Raw genomic sequence first — 17,521 nt, 5'->3', positions numbered from 1 at the left:
ATTTCAAACACAAAATTAATTAATTAATAATACTACAGTGAACAGTTTTTTTATATCTGACATTTATCCATAGGTTTTGTGTTTTTCAGCAAGTTGCCCCTTGACACCATAATGTCTCACTTCTAATTAAACAAAGAAATGTGACCATTTGAAATCACTTTTTCTTTAAGCATACACATGAACTAATGGACACTAGTCAATGTGTTTTTCTTGTCTAGGAAATTGGTATGTATGAAGCTATTTTGTCTATATAGGGAGTCCTTTTGTTCCTAACAGCAGGAGAAGACAAAGGACCAGGGCACATATTGTTGACTGGGCCACCTGATATTGTAGCTACTGTAGGACCACAGTAAGTAAATTAATATTGAATGATTTGATCACTTCAGGAAACAATAGCATGAACTGATGGTAATTATTATATTTAAATTTTAATCCTTGTTAAGTTGTTGGAATCTTACAAGTTGGTGACTAACATTTTTTTGTTGTTTTTTTAACAGGAATCAATGTAACACAAATGAACTCTGTGTATAATTTTATGTATTTATTTTTATAGTGCAAGGATATACTAAAATGTGAAAAAAATTATCATCAATTATATTTGTATTTATTTCCAATACACATTTAACCATTCGTTTAATTGTGAAGGAAAGTTTTCTTTGGCATTCATTATTATATGGATAATTATTAATAAAGTTTATTTCATGAATTGTTTTTTATGTCATGTTTATAATATTTCAGATTATGTGACTTGCTTCAAGGAAAAGGATCAGGAAAAAATGGAAGATTTCAGGCCAAGGTGTCTTCTTTCACAAAGAGACCAAAAGCAGAAGAGATCATTAAGCAAGCTCTACGAATAACTGAAGATGATGAACCATGATTTTCATAGGGGTGTAGATATATAATTTCTGTATATGTATGCAAATGAAAAGAAGATAAGAATTTTTGTTTTAAAATATTATTGTATGTCTGCATTAACCTTATCTTTTCTCTTATAAACAAGCTTTCTTTTTTCTTTGTCCAAAATAAATAGCCAGAATATCAGAATATTTGGAATTGCACATCATCATAGAAATAACTTAATCACAATTTTTCATGTAACAAATAGACTCTGTAAAGCTCCTTCAACTGCAGATTTAATTCTTGTAAAAAATAACTCAGTTCAACATATTTATTTGTGTGGAATAATATCTGAAGTATTTAAATTTATTTCTAAACTATTGTGTTGTAAAAGGTGCTTAAAAAATAATTACTTTTTATCTTTAAACTGGCTGGTTGCAAAGATGAAACTGAGCAACTTAACAGTTATACAAAAACCAGAACTTTTAAATAGTTCCTGTTTTATCATGAATACACATTTTCTCTAAACACAGAAGAAACATGATTTTTAAACGATCAAAAGTTTTCCTGACTGGTTGGTTTTCAGTTTAAACAAAGGTACTCAGTAAGCAGAGATAGGTTTTTACAATTTAAGCATTGGCCTGGCATGGCCAGGTGGTTAAGGCCCTCAGCTTGTAATCCATGGGTTGCAGATTCAAATCGCCATCGCACCAAACGTGCTCGCCTTTTCAGCCATGAGGCCATTATAATGTGGTGGTCAATCCTACCATCTGTTGTAAAAGAGTAGATCAAGAGTTGGTGGTAGGTTGTGATGACTAGCTGCCTTCCCTCTTGTCTTACATTGCTAAATAAGGGATGGCTAGTTCAAATAGCTCTTGTGTTGCTTTGTGTGAAATTCCAAAACAAATGAAGAAAAATTTAAGCAAGTGAAACTCCACTTCCCCAGATTTTATTCTCTGCACTTACAAAAGTAAATTGTTATAAAACTGAAATTTCTAGATTCAAATTATGATTATATGAGATTAAAAACTTCATTATTTCAAATCCAAATGTCAGAACTGCAATCACCACCAGGGTATCGCATCTCATGAGCTAAGACAGGACCATCAGGCTCTTCTCCAAAGTCTACAAGGAAATCAGGATTCAGAGTCAGACCACCTTTCTCAGTATCAACATCAATCTGTAGTATCATGGAACCATTTCTGAAACAGAAATGTATGCATATTTCTTATCTTAATATTAAGCATGACAATATATGCAATAACACTAAGAAAAAACGAGGATTGAATGATTAAATAAAATAAAGCATATTACATTTTTGTTTATTGATAAGATACCAGTAGTTAAAATTATGATTTGTCTAATGACTATGCTATATGTGTATAGTTAATGTAGATATATCATGTGTTTGGAACTGTGTTGCTAAAAATGATTATCACAATTTTATATAACCCAATTAATCAAAACCTTCAGAAAACTTTGGTTTTCAATAAATATTCATTCCAAAGATATGTTTGTACTTATTACCTAAATATCTAGTATTAGCCATTTTGAAATATCTTATTTTCTTCTGTAAAGTTAATATGATTGTTATGTTTCCTAAATTTATTAACTAATTTAAATGAGATTTGGATTAAGCTTTGGACAGTTTTCATAAGTATGTCACTGCTTCAAGATCTACTTACTGTAATATTTGTGAAACTTAATACTTCTAGTAAATACATATCTTCAAGGTTTTACAAATTCATACTTATTTATTTATTGTTTATTCAGTGGCAGACTAAGGAAGTTCCAATGGCCTAACATGTTCTTTTGCTTTCACATTCAACCTCAAAATGTTGGTCCTAGAGTAAATTAAATTGTTTTGCATAATTTTCTACATAGTTAAATTAACTATGCATTTAAAATCATGTAATTGTTAGTTAATAGTTTAAGAGACTTTCTGCAGGATGGATAGAAATGTTTAATTTTTTTTAAACTTTAAAATATCAAACATCTTTTGAATGGGCTTTAAAAGACAGAACAAACTCATGAACAGCTCAATAACATATAAAAAAAACCAGAAATAGAACAAAACATACACTCCATGAAGTAAGCAAAATACACACTTTTACACACTAATAGATATTTTACCATACCATGCCTATGTAACCAAAGATATCATAAATGTCTAGAAACATGTAATAAAAAATTACAATTTAAACAGTAAAGTTACTTTATTCAAAAACCTTGCACTAAACTCAAAGATCATATAAGGAAGGTTTATTATGACAACTTCAGTGATGGAAGCATTTACAAATATCAGTGTGACTAAGTGACAACACTTACATTGTCAAAACAGGATGAAACAGAATCGAAGAATAATAATCGACATCACATATCTACAAACACAGTTTAAACTTAACATTAGAAACTTTAAGATATCATGTAATGAAAGCATTATTACTAAAGGAAAAATAAAAAGTATTAATTACTCATGAATTAAAACATTCTTTAAATAAAAAAAACAGGTGTCACCCTTTATATTTTCCTAATTGGAACAAAATTCTTGCACAGTATTTCATATAAAACAGACAACAGTGACTTGATGATTGCTACATAACTGGTAGAAACATTGTGTTTCTGAAAACACAAATAGCCCACCCAAAACTGTATCTCTGGACATTTACATAAAGAAGAAAATGTAAGCAAATAAAATCTTTCCTAAAGAAAATATAAAAATAAAATGAAGCCCTCAAACATAAAAAATAAAATACAAAAGATTCAAGCATACACTAATATGTATACAAAACTTTTAACAGTGAAAACTACACAACAAAATGATCCTTTAACCTTGGTTATAATCAGAACTTCAACCAAAGATATAAAATACTCTTCATATAAACCAAAACACATAAAACCAATCCTTCAATATGGAGATAGTCAAAATCAAAGATTCTATAAAATCTCACACAATATCTTTCAACAAAACTAAAAACATATTTAAGTACACTATACAAGATAAAACACTCTTTACATTAACGTTTTCATCAAAGGCCATGCCATCATTTTTGTTGACTTGTATTCAAAAATTTATCGAACTACTATTTTATTAATTTATATCAATAAGTTTGGAATCAAATTGTAGATTATAATTCAAACTTTAATATTTCACGAGTTAATTTCTTAATTTAAAAGTAAATATTAAAAGAACACATCTAATTATAAATTTAAATGAGTCACATGATATGTTGAATGCAGTACTGTTTAAAATTAGATGTTTTTAATGTCAAAATAATAAGTCTATAGTTTTGTATATGTTACGAACTCATATTACTAATATTAATAAGCTTGAATATAAAATAAGAACCTCTTATACTTTGCTGAGATATGGCTTATGTGCTGAATTAAACACAGTGGCCTCATTCACCATTTTTTCATTTTTGAAAATGGTTCCTTGTACACAGTTACTTCAATATATGACATGTGAATAACCAATCGAAAACTTAGAATGTCTTCCTAGTGGTTTTCTCAGCCATTTTAGTTTGTGAAAAGGCTACCATCTTCTTTCGAAGGAATATTTCAAGAAGGTAGGTTGTATCTTCTTGAAATATTCATTTCTTCAAAGTTTCATATATTTTTTAATGTAAGTATATCTTAGTTACTAAGCTTAATAAAGTGGTGGAATTCTGTGGTATTAGTTAAGTTATTTATGATTTTTTTGGATATTTAACTGTATGTATAAAACCTGAAAATCAATTTTGTTTGATATCTTCCATATGCAAAATTTTAAAAGGCAAACCAACTTTTGTCCAGCAACAACTGAGTACATAAGTCATAGCAAGAAGAGATAACTGTTTTCTTTAGTTCTTTATCTATTGTTCTATATTTTAAGAAAAATAAGTTTAATAATTTATTTCTAAATAGTAATAATCTATATACATATATAACATAATAACTGAAATATAACTGCATATTACAAAATATTAGTCCACTACAACACAGCCAAAACAGAGAAGATATAACATAACTGAATATATAACATGAGTACACAGGCACCACACCAATGCAAGTTTTGTAATATTAGTTGGGCATGACTGAAAGGTAAATATAATAAAAAAAAATATATATATATATACACACACACACATATATATAAATATATATAGCATTATGAGACTTAAGCTACTTAGACTAAACATTTGTATTTTTGTGTTATAATATGTAGTCATTGTAGCATTAAAAAAGAATACCTTACATTTATTTTCTAATTTTTTATGATGGTTATGTGGTTGGTCAAGTGACAGATCCCATATAGTTAGAGTATAGAAAATAAAATAAAATACAAAGTCTTACTGAAAACAAACATTTGAAATGTATTTAGGACATTTTAGAGATTATACAAATAATATTTGAGATTTTTGGGACAAAGAACAGTTTTTTAATGATAACATGAAATCACTTTTCATTCAGACCAATAATGAAACAGACTCAATATTTTCATAAACAAATTTTCACTAAAAATATATAACTAAGAATCTGATTTTTTGTGTACGAAGTACTTGTAATCTTTACTAAAATTCTACCAAATTTTGTAAAGATACACATGCTGTATCGAAAGTTATAGTTCAAATACTTACTAACGTGCAAGTGTGTAGACAGACTCGTATATTTCACTAAGTCCATTGAGAAAGGATTAAAAACATTGTAATTGATAGATAAAAAAGGAACCCATTAACAAAGATAATATAATACACAAAATAAAAGCTCTTTAACATAGGTTAACTAAAAACAGTACAAAATAATAAGCATTTATTACACATGTTAAAATACTCCTAAATAATGTTTCAAAATGCAGTAAAGGAACCTGTCATCAAAATGTTTACACATGTATACAAAGAATGCATAGTTTCATATTTGTAAATTTACATGTACAATGATTCTTCAAATCTAATATGTGTGTGTATGTTTGTAAGTAAAACACAAAGCTACACAATGGACTATCTACACTTTGCCCACCATGGGTATTGAAATCCAGTTTCTAGCTTTGCAAGTAAGCAGACATACCTCTAAACAAAATATCTGCATTTTTATCTATAAAAATATTTTTTATGACAAAGTGCACCTTTCATCAATGTCAGAAAAGAAGTGTTTGTCACAGGCACTGAAAAGTGAACCCCAATAACATAAAAAGACAGAAAAGAGCTGTTTGTTACTTGTACTCATCCCTGAATTAACCATTAAGCAAAATAAGCACATGCTTAGGGCACCAAGGGAAGGAGAGCACCACAGAGTTTTCCCTTAAATATCATTGTCTTAACTCTTTCACTACCACACTAAACTTTAGTCGATATTTTTGTAACTGCCCTTATCTGCTGTGTTCGACTTTACTCTGCATTGTTAAAAAAACGTTTTCTTTAGCTTGGTGAGTGACTAACGTTTCGAAAAACTACTAAACTATGGATCTGAAGTAAGAAGTCGTTGATTTGTAAAAGATTACTGTGAAGAGCAGTACAAAATGTTGATAAAACTTCAAGTAAAAGATGATCTTATGTTATGATATCTGGCCTTGAAGATTAAATATTTTTCTCAATCATTCCTTCTATTGTGGCTATTTATAAGAAATTATAGGCAGTGTAACTGTTTTGTTTTACCTTTTACTGCTTTATTCAGTCACTCCTACAGAAAAATAAGAGTATAATACCACAGAAACATAAGTCAGACGAAATGGTGACAGATGTGTACAGAGACATGACTAGTTTTGTGTCTTTTTTTGGCTTCTGTTTTCATACATTATATTGGGTTATTTGTATTAGTATTGCATTATTCATGTGTGTTTTGTAATATTTTTATCAGTGTGTTTCTTGCTGATGCTTTTCTGGACCTTATTTTTTTGGTTTCAAACAACTTGCTGTAAAAAACCTCCTATGTGTATGAGTGGATGTTTTGAAATTTATCATACCAAGAAAAACTTTAGAAAGGAATGCAACTGTAGCATTGGCACTGTTCATAGATTACATGTAACCTATAAGAGTATTTGGGCATGTATATATTCCCTTGTAATTATGTAATAATATAAACAGATCTGAAGCTGAGATTTCTTAGGAGATAAATACAAGGGTGCCCGATCTTAAATGCCACACTCAACTTTAGTTGATTGGCTAGTTTATATGTGATGCTGATGGATAAATGTGATCTACATGCGTGCCATTTTTCCGCTGAAACGCGGATTTCTGCGGTTTTCAAACGGCTAACGATCACCCACGAGATTCGTGTAAATTCGAGGAGAAAATATGAGCGATTTGGGGGCTGGGTAGGTTGTTTTTGAGGAGAAATCGTATTTTGTCAATGTTTATTGCAGAAAAAAAAAAATCTGACCGTCATCTTGGAGGCAGTCTTGTTTCGTCTCGTTGCAGGTCTCGTGGTCCAGCAAAGAAGACGAGAATTCAGACGATTAATGGAAATGAGAGGTAGGTTCTTTTTTTATATAAAAATATCTGTTAAAAGTCATTAAATAATGGTAGATAATGTTTTATCGTTGCATATAAGGGCTCAGAACAGCTGAATAATGATAAATAAATGAGAAATGTACTCGGATGATGTTTCTACAGCCAGCCGAGACGGAGGCTTTATCGTTCCGCCATCATTGTTTTCTTCCTCGGAAATATCTGTTAAAATTCATTAAATAATGGTAGATAATGTTTAATCGTTGCACATAAGGGCTCAGAACAGCTGAATATATTGATAAATAAATTAGAGATGGACATGGATGGTGCAGGTAGCATACTGAACGATGAAGGTGATTATCAATGATGATGGTGATGATCAATGATGATGATCAATGGCGATGATCAATTATGATGGTGATGATCAATTATGATGATCAATTCAATGATGATGATAGGATTGTTCAAACTGTCTAAATTATTGTTTTATACAGTGTGGTTTGTTTGGTTTCATTGCAGAATCATGGGAAAGTTCTTTGACAAGGATGATCCTGGGGCTCGCAAAGTTGATGGGGACAACATCAAGAATAAATGGAATTGGCAGTGGCTTGAACTGAAAGTTACTCTAAAAAACAAGACCTTCCCCCTCAAACATTTCTTCAAGAAAGATGAAGAAAAGGGCAAGGCAAAATGTGTCATCTGTGACAAGTACTGCAACTATGGTAGCCGTGGGAGCATTGCCCTAGTGGACCATTGTAAATCCAGTACACATGTGAAAAAAGTAGATGTGATGTTGCAGACTCAGTCTGTAAAGACCCTACTTCAGCCACCACTCCAAGAAAAGCCACCTAGTCAAGAGGCAGAGCCAGTTAGAAGTTCCGTCAAACTGGCTGTTCCCATTTTTGACAGAAAGGCCAATGCTGAGGTGAGTTACTATTTTGAATAGCAGGAACATCCTTATTTGCAACCTGATATGAGTATCATCCAAGATTATATATAAAAAAACTTATAGTAATCTTTTCCCATATGTTTTTTTAAATTTCAGCTTCACTCTGGTGAGGTATGTCAGGTGTTGTAAATATGTTGTATAAAATATATATGGTGCTTGGCTATCACTAAAAAATTGATATGTTGGTTTATACTTAGTGAAATTGGGATATAGTGCTTTGTATAATATCATTGGTGTTGTATTGTATACTAATTGCTTTACTATAGATTGCAAGGTTATTGGAAAGCTTTGTAGTGATACTTTTCAGCAGATTTAGAAGAATAAAAAGTTGAATGACATGCAAGAATATTGCTGAATTGCTATTTATTTTGTTTTTTTTGTGTGCTTCCAGGCTATGATCCTTGGTGTCATTGCAGAGCATTCCCTCAGTCTGAGTGTGGCTCCAGTCATTGTAGATCTGGCAAAAGCACTGGCAGAAGAAAAAGCAGCACTATCCCAGGTTCAACTGATAAGGACAACAGCAACCTACAAACTTGTTCATGGAGTGGCACATACACTGTCACAAAGGATTTATAACATGAGAAATTATCCATTCTCATTGAACATGGATGAAAGCACTAGTAACAGTAACAAGAAGGTTTTGGCCATTCTAGTGTCTTATCTTAACCTGGCAACAAAGAAAATAGATGTTGAAAACTTGGATTCAATCGAACTAAAGAAGGTCAATTCTGCCTCATTGTACAAAGTTGTTGTTGACTTTTTCACAAAGAACCAAATACCTTGAGAGAATTTGGTGAGTTCGATGATGGATTCTTGTAATGTCATGCGTGGGACAAAATCAGGGGTTGAGGCAAGGATTAGAAAGGAGAAGAATATAAACCTTCTGGATGTGGATGGTGACTCGTGCCACCACATCCATAATGCTGCAAAAGTCTTTGCCAACCCATTCCAAAAGTGGTTGGAAGGTCTCAGCACTGATCTGTTTGAAGACCATCGGTGGGCCAGAGATCAGTTGATGAACCTGGAAGAAGTGTGTGAGTTTCTTGGGATACCCTTCACAACACCTCCAAGATTTGTATCCCACAGATGGCTGTCTGCCTATGATGTAACTGTGACTACTGCAAGGATGATGGAGGCATACACAGTTCTGTACTTTGCCTTTCTGTCTAAGAGTGAGCAGCCTGTGTACAAAGAAGTAATTGAAGAAATCTACAAGAAATTTTATCAAGTAAGCACCAAGGCCCAGGCAAGGATTACAGCCATACATGCAGAACTAAAGAAGAAAAGCATGACAGAGCAGGGAAAAGCAAGGAAAGTTAGAATAGTGGAGAAGATCTTATTTCATAGGGAGAAGACTGATCTTACCAGTGTCTATCTGGGTGTGTTGCCCATACTTAAGGAGTATGTGATGGTATTCCAGGGTAAGAAGACAATGTGTCACAAACTGCATGACATGCAGATGAAAACATTCACTGCCTTTCTAGCTTGTTTTGTCAAAGCAGAGCATCTGCAGAATTTGACCCCATTGAAATTGCAGAAATTGGATTTGAATGAGACTGATAAACTCCTGAAGAAAACCACAATGTTTGTAGGTGATGTTGCTAAACAAATTGTAGTCAAGAAAGGAAAAGATTCGACAGTGCTCAAATTTCTTGAAGATGTCCAAACTGCCTACACCACGTGTGGATCATATCTTCAAAAGAAGCTGCCATTGAACAGCAGAACATTGCAGGCCTTGTGTGCTATAGATCCAGTTGTCAAAGGCCATAGTATCACAGGTGAACATCTCACAGACTTAGCAGATATCTTCAAACAGTTGCTGCCAGAAAACCATAGTGTATCACAGGAAATATTACGGTACAATGTGGACAGTGACCTGAAATGCCAGAGTGACACTGATGTTGTTGGCTGGTGGACAACAGAGTACATGATGGACACCTACCCAGCACTCTCAAAAGTAGTGTCAGGAGCGCTTTCTGTCTTTCATGGCCCTATGGTTGAGTCATCCTTCAATGTCATGGGAGATGTGATTGATGCTAAATCATCAAAAACAGCAATAGAAACCTACAGTGCATACCAGACGATAAAATATTCTCCACACTTCAAAGAAACAACAGCGATTGAAATGTTTAAAAGGAAAGATGTTCATTTTGATCCTGTAGACAAGAGAATGTGTAAGGACATTAGATCAGCAGCTTCAAAGTATACCTCAAAGCTGAGGGAGAATCAGAAGAAAAGGGCAGAAAGGCTTGAGGCCTATGGTTCTGTGAAATCTGGCCCAGCCACCTTGGCTAAAGAAAAAAGTTCAGAAAGCCACAGAGGCACAGAGAACTGCCCATTCAGAGAAGGAGAGAAAAAAAGCTCGGAAGAGAGCACTGGAAACCCTTGTCTCGAAAAAGAGGAATGTAGCTAAGATTGATTTAAGACCAGGCATCCTTGTTTTTATCCCCATTCATCAATAGCCAACAAAAATTTGTTAAATATGCCATTTTTAGACCAAAAAAATGGAGATCACAATTATATTCACCTTACTTCTTCCTTGATCCTATCCTTATGTCATAATGCCCCGACCTAACTCTGACATTTTTTATAAGATGAATGAATAATCCAAGATAGAAACACAGAGACAACAATGGCAAACTCTTAGGTGTAATTCAACTATCTTGTTACTATAAATTCAGATAGGTATGTGTTATATTACATTTCTGAAAAGCTGGGAAAACAATTGACTGATCAGAGCAGTATTAAGGCAAGAATTTGACCTTTTTAGGTTAAATTGCGTAAGACTTAGACATGTATGACAACATGATTCTTAACTTTGTCATGCATACATTATACACAATACTACTGGTAGTAATACAGTACTGTTGCACCGTGGTCATACAAAGATACTGTAAAGAACTGACAAATCAACAAAATAAATTTAGGATTGTCTGAAAAACTGCATGAATTGTAAAGTTCATATGAGCAAGGTTAGTACTGAGTGGTCTCAGTTACAATGTATTAGCATTAGGCCTAACGTTAGTGTTGTTATCCGAGAACTGAGTGACAATAATGTTTGGCCTAAATACTATGACTATTTTAGCATAAGTACAGTGGAAATACGACTGTAGCCTGGAATAAGGAAATGGACTATTCCCAATTTAAGGCTGTCATTTTAAATTTGCCTTCACATCCAGGCATGCAAATAAAGTTCCAAACATATGCCTATTTTGTTGATGTATGGTTTGTTGGCTCACCTAAAGTCCCCAGGTCAAAACAGAGCTCAAAGTGGAGGTTACAATTCATTCTTCAGATATTTGATTAGGATTAAGATATGCTAGCCCAGTATTCAGTAGTTCAATGTGCAGTACAGTTTACAACTGATTATATGTTATGTGTGTGTACCAGGTACCAGTACAGAGTGATCACTGTATATACAGGCTATTAAATTATGTGTTATTGATAACAAATTGTTTTGGAATACTTTTTAGCTCACAATAGATTTACATATTACCATTGACATTGCTTCTTGCATACAGCTACCATAGCAGCAACCTTAATGAAACTTTTGCAGTGACTGAAAACTAATTCTCCTAAAATGGATTGAAGCCAGTCCTGAATGGTTTTCAACCGATCAGAATGCAGCATATTAATAAAGGTACTTATGAATTCATGTTTATGTGCTGATGGGCCTAGGTCCAAAGATAACTTCTTGACAATCTTTGTCTAAATGTAGACCTACAGTTTAGTATGTTTGACTGTCTTACCAACGTTTTTATTTATTAATTTCAGTGTTTTTCTAATCATTTTAACTATATATGATCCATATTCTTTTGTGTTTTTTGAATTTTGTTTCTGTATTTTTCAGATTACAAGATGAAACATGTTCAATTAAGTGGGGCACAAAAGAGAAAACTGGCAAAAAAGAACCAACAAAAGGCTTTGGATTTAATGGTCAAGACTGGAAAGCTGACTAATATTTTCACTCAACTTATACAACATGATCTTCCAAATCAAAATCCATCTTTGCCATCAGAAGTCACTTGTACTGCATCTGACTCTGACAAGATTGAAGTTGAACCAAGCTCCACACCTAGATGCACCACTTTGTCCACTTCAAGGTCTGAACGTCATGATGACTTCTGGTGTCACAGGCTGACTCAACTGGCACAAATCTCACAACTGATTTCACTTTGCCTGTAAATTCTCCTGATATCTCTAGTGTTAATATTGATGCAAGTTGCTCTACAAGACAGTCTGAATTTGAAATAATTGCTGAAAATGAAAATCTACTGGACTATGGTAAAATGCTTCAGTCTACAAAAGATGAAGAAACTAAAGCAAAAGAACCAGGATTGTGGCTCAATTTCTCTGCTGATGATGTGGCTTATTGGATTGCTTGTGGACCCACTGATTGTCAACAACACAATGGGCCATTTGGCAAATCTTGCCAAACTTTCAATAGTGGCAAACCAATGAGGTACTGTTTCCTAAAATGTTTCTTTGGGGTAAAAGCCAATTATAATAAATACAAGAGAGAGTGGTTATTGTATTCACCATTAACAGGGTCAGTTTATTGCTTTGTTTGTAAACTTTTTGCCCCTACATTTTCCTTGCGTTTTGTTGAAAGAGAAGGGTTCAGTGATTGGCGAAATATTATTGTAATTGATCATCATGAAAGAAGCACTATCCATTGAGACTCAATACTTACATACTTAACTAGCAGACAAGGTTTATGCTTGTGACAAGAGTTGGAAAAACAAATTAAAGATGAGTGCAATTACTGGGAACATGTCTTGGAGCGTGTAATAGCTGTTATTTGTATGTTAGCTGAGCCTGGCCTGGCTTTTTGAGGAACAGATAAAAAATTTGGTTCACTGCAGAATGGGAATATTTTAGGGCTGCTTGAGCTCATAAGTCAGTTTGATCCATTTTTAGCAGGCCAGATTTAGAAATATGGAAATTCTGGAAAAGGAAATCCTTACTTGTCCAAAACCATCTGTGAAGAATTCTTTAAACCAATGGCTCACAATATCCATGCATTCATTGTTGATGAAGTAAATTTTTCTGGGTATTTTAGCTTGTCAGTTACTCGACGCCAGATCTGTCGCATATAGATCAGTTAAGTGTTGTTCTTCGATACTTAAAAGATGGGCAACCTATTGAATGCTTTTTAACCCCTTTCTGGAACTTAAAAGCCACACCAGTGAGGAAATGGCAAACAAGGTATTGCAGTACTTACATGAAGTTTGCAAACTTAATTTTTCAAAATGTAGGGGTCAGTCTTACAACAATGCTTTTACCATGTCTGGGAGTAATAAGGGGATGAAGCAAAAGATTTTAGAAGAAAATAAGTTTGCCATTTCTGTGCCCTTGCAGTGCATTCACTAAGTCTGGTAGGCTGAAGTGCTGTTGACTGCTGTCAAGTGTAAGTTAATTTTTTCTCTACAATACATTTGCCCTATACATTTTTTTAGCCTCAACCAGCCAGTGGAAAAATTATTATAGCTTGTCTTGGAAATGAAAATGTGTTAAAATCCCTCTCTAATACTAGATGGGAGGCACTTGTATGGCAACAACAGCAATTTTGAAGTATTTTTTTTAAGATTTTGGAAGCTTTAGAATGTGTAGTTGAAAACCAGTCACAAAAGGGAGACACTAGAAGAGAAGCAGACAATATTGCAAATAAGATGGAAGAGCTAGAATTTGTTTTTATGTTGATCATGTGGAATGAGACTTTACAAAAGTTTCATAAAGCAAGTCAAGTCCTGCAAAATGAGGATGTGAACTTAAAAACATGTGCAGATCTGAATGGGTCATTAGCTGACCAACTATCCACTTTAAGGGATGACTTTGAAAGATTTGAAGCAGTTGCAAAGGAAATACTACTAGATGTTGATTGCAATGCAACTCAAACTTGCAAACGTGTCAGAAAGAAGTACTCACTGACAGATATGCACAAGTAGATCTAAATGCCAGAGATAAATTTCGTATCACCACCTTCTACACAATGGTTGACAAACTAGAAACGCAGATGAGAAAAAGAGGAGAGGTGTACAAAGAAATAGTAAACAGATTTTATTTCCTAAGTGATGTGCCAAATGATGTCACTTCATCTGCTGAAACTGAAAGATACTCTCAGTGTTCCTAAAAGCTAATTAATGCTTACCCAGAGGACTTGGACATTAATCTCTTTGCTGAGCTTCAGCAGTTACGCTCGTATGTGTGCCATAAGTTCAGTGCAACAAAAACTGTAAAAACCAGATTCACTCATGCTGAACTTTATAAAATAATTTTAGAAGACAAAATTGAGTGTGTGTTTCCAAACATAGACATTGCATTGCATATATTTTTAACATTAGTGGTCATAAATTGCACAGCTGAACATTCATTTTCTCACCTAAAGCATATTAAATATCCCAACAGAAGAACTATGTGACAAGAGAGGCTGGATGCTCTGTCTCTGCTATGTATAGAAGCAGATTTGTTATGCCAAATTAGTTTTGAGGACTTCATTAAAGACTTTGCAATTAATAAATCTAGAAGGAAACTTTTTAAAAAATTTAAATAAATATTAAGGTGTAAGTAAATAATTTGTTTATAGGGTTTTAAGTTCAAAGTCAGAAATTGTTAACATCAAAGTGAGAACAATTAACTCAGAGTGAAAACAAATATAGAGTAAAAATAATTATTTTTAATTATCATTAATCAAAGAAGTGATTTCCCTCATCATTTCTAAATAAAAGAACTCAGTCATTGCTTGATTTTGATCCATGTCCAATCTGTTAAATAAATAAAATAAAAGATCTTATTTAATATAGTTGTTGGGTATGACCTGGAAAGAACTGAAGAAGGATTATAAGTTTTCAAACTTTTATTTCACTTTCACCACTTATTGAGTCTTAATGTCTTGTCAGTTAAGCAATGGAGGGGCCAAGGGGGGCACCACTGTTAGGCTGTGCTTAGGGCATCACAGTTGCTCTTAATCCAGCCCTGCTTGTACTGAAGAGTGAACTGGTGAGTTAAGGTGTAACTTATTTCCTACGTGCAATGTTAGAAAATAATTATTTCTCACATGCAATGAAGTGTGAACTGGTGATAAAAAATACTACCTACTTCACAATGTCAGGATGAAACTGTTTGTCCCATGCACTGAAGAGTGAACTGGTGACATAAAGCCTCTTCCCATCTAAACTTAGCTGCAGCATTTGTGGTCCTCCTCTCACTGGTTTTCCTTTTATTCTAGGTCTTAATGGTTGTTCCTTCAATATAGAATAAAAGTGTCAAACACAAAGACAAAAACTGTTTTTTGTATGGATAAATAGTTTTCCAGAACAGGTTAAAAAAACTATAAAATAAAACACATGAAAAACCATAAATAATGTAAATGCTGTCAGTACTTTTTTTTTAGAAAAATGCAGCATTATGAAATTTAAAATGGTCATTTAAAAAAAGAGGTTTTAGTGCTTCATGTGAGACATACTAAAAGAGGACCCCATCTTTACAAATATTTTTTAATACTTTTGATCAAATATTACTTTTATGGAGTAATACTTGAACCATGCAACAAAAACACATGAGATGCATATTTATCATGCTGTACTACATAACAGCATTTCATCCTTCATTTTAGGGTACATACCACATCTTCATAGTACTAATACTTAAAATGTTCTTGTATATACTTGCTACAACTTAACCAGTTTTAAATAATCTTCATATTATGGTAAGGAAAATAAAATTGGGCATTTTCTATTTCTTGATTGTTTTTTAATCAATGAAAATTATACTAGTCAAACCATTTAATGAGATTTAACACTCATGGAGATATTTACTTTCAAGTTTACAAGTGTACTTTAGATTTAAAGTATTTTTCATTTTTGAGAAACAAAAATACAATTTGGATTTCAGATCTTTTCAACAGAAACACTACTATGATGTAGTGATATGGTATGATCCAAAATACAACTTTTAAAGATTCTTTATTTTTTTGAAGAAAGTAATAAAAGTAGTTCAAAGATACAATGACAAAAACTACAATTCTTAATCTATATCATCACTGGTGATTCAATTAGCATATTCTATCTCGTTCCACTGTAATGCCAAAGTCATGGTATTTAATGTGTATGTTATGCCTGTTTAATTTTGGACATCACTTAATGGTTATAACAACATTTGCTTGAAGTTCTATTGTGGCATTTGCACAGTTTGTTTCATAGATCAATACTCCAATACCAACATCAAAACCACGAACACAAGTCATTACTTTAAGAATGAAATATAACAATGTATGAATTACAGTACATACTTTTAGTTCTTGGTCATCTGTTACAACAACTTTTTCATTCTTGGAAATACTTCCTCCTAGAAAAATCTGTTGATAAGCAAAACAATTATAAATATAACAAAATATTAATTAAAGAAATACATTAGAAGTATGTAAGAGATGAATATTAAGACTAGGTGTCCTGAAAACTTCAAATAAGGTTTTATTTGGTGAATTACCTAAATTTTTTCCTTTCCACTACCAATATAAATTTCACACTTTTATCATATCTTAGAGAAACTAAATATCAACTACAACTAGAGAATCAGTGGAATCTGCTGATCAATAAATTTTAGTGAAACTGAGTATCACCAGATCTAGGGGATTGGTGGAATCTGTTGACTGATTAATCATCAAGATCTTTAATTGATTACTTTCAACTCTTTGATTATTCTCATAAGATGGCTGAAAAAACAAAACAACTAATTATTTCTATATGGGATGGTTAAATTAAAATTAAAAATTTTTAAACACTAAAAGTCATATTTCAATACCTGCAGTGGGTAAAGCCTAGATAGATGTAGTAATCAAAATGAGTAATTATCAGAAACACTAATTTTAATTAGTTGATTGCTTGCATGATATTAATCAAAATTTTGATTACTGGATAATTGGAATAACCAAAAACAGCAATAATTGAAAACACCAGTTGATTATTTTTACAACATTAGTTAATTGTAATTTTGACTGATTACGTTATACTAGTCTATGTTATTGTTGCTCATATGTAATCCATTATTTTAAATAATAGAGTTAATTACCCAGCACTAAAAGAAGCTAAATAACAACAACCATATTCTTGTTTGATTTATGAGATCATTTTGCATAAAAATATTCAATTTAAAAATATACCTAGGCTGAACTGTATATCGCATGTCATGGCTATACTCTTTCATATCATTACAACACATCTGTCAGTACAATATGCTTGAAACATTACAAAGCCTAAGCTCTTTACCATCATTATATATGGGATTGAAAAACACATAATTTTTTAATATT

General features: G+C 32.6%; 3 protein-coding genes across 6 annotated transcripts in view; 2 read left to right on the top strand and 1 right to left on the bottom strand.

Moving 5' to 3' along the window:
* LOC143255322 (alanyl-tRNA editing protein Aarsd1-B) overlaps window positions 1-2,052 on the top strand; it is a 56,556-nt gene extending 54,504 nt beyond the window's left edge. For 3 of the 4 annotated variants that reach the window (XM_076510792.1, XM_076510793.1, XM_076510791.1), the window contains 2 exons: window positions 255-349; window positions 739-2,052. In XM_076510792.1, the coding sequence (XP_076366907.1) occupies window positions 255-349; window positions 739-877 (234 nt within the window). In that variant the 3' untranslated portion in view covers window positions 878-2,052. The remainder of the gene's footprint in view (window positions 1-254; window positions 350-738) is intronic. The other variant, XM_076510794.1, reaches the window with a different exon arrangement.
* LOC143255321 (methanethiol oxidase) overlaps window positions 1,755-17,521 on the bottom strand; it is a 60,534-nt gene continuing 44,767 nt past the window's right edge. The window contains exons 9-11 of the mRNA XM_076510790.1: window positions 16,502-16,567; window positions 15,310-15,455; window positions 1,755-2,039 (exon numbers count right to left, since the gene is read on the bottom strand). Coding sequence (XP_076366905.1) covers window positions 1,877-2,039; window positions 15,310-15,455; window positions 16,502-16,567 — 375 coding nt within the window. The 3' untranslated portion in view covers window positions 1,755-1,876. The remainder of the gene's footprint in view (window positions 2,040-15,309; window positions 15,456-16,501; window positions 16,568-17,521) is intronic.
* Window positions 1,917-8,995, top strand: LOC143255324 (uncharacterized). Its single transcript, XM_076510795.1, has 4 exons — window positions 1,917-2,052; window positions 7,233-7,286; window positions 7,782-8,187; window positions 8,603-8,995. Coding segments are annotated over exons 1-4 (855 nt in total). The 5' UTR covers window positions 1,917-2,050.

The sequence above is a fragment of the Tachypleus tridentatus genome, chromosome 7 (genome assembly GCF_004210375.1).
Source record: "Tachypleus tridentatus isolate NWPU-2018 chromosome 7, ASM421037v1, whole genome shotgun sequence".
NCBI classification, from domain to species: Eukaryota; Metazoa; Arthropoda; class Merostomata; order Xiphosura; family Limulidae; genus Tachypleus; species Tachypleus tridentatus.
This window is presented reverse-complemented; position numbering and strand designations above follow the sequence as displayed.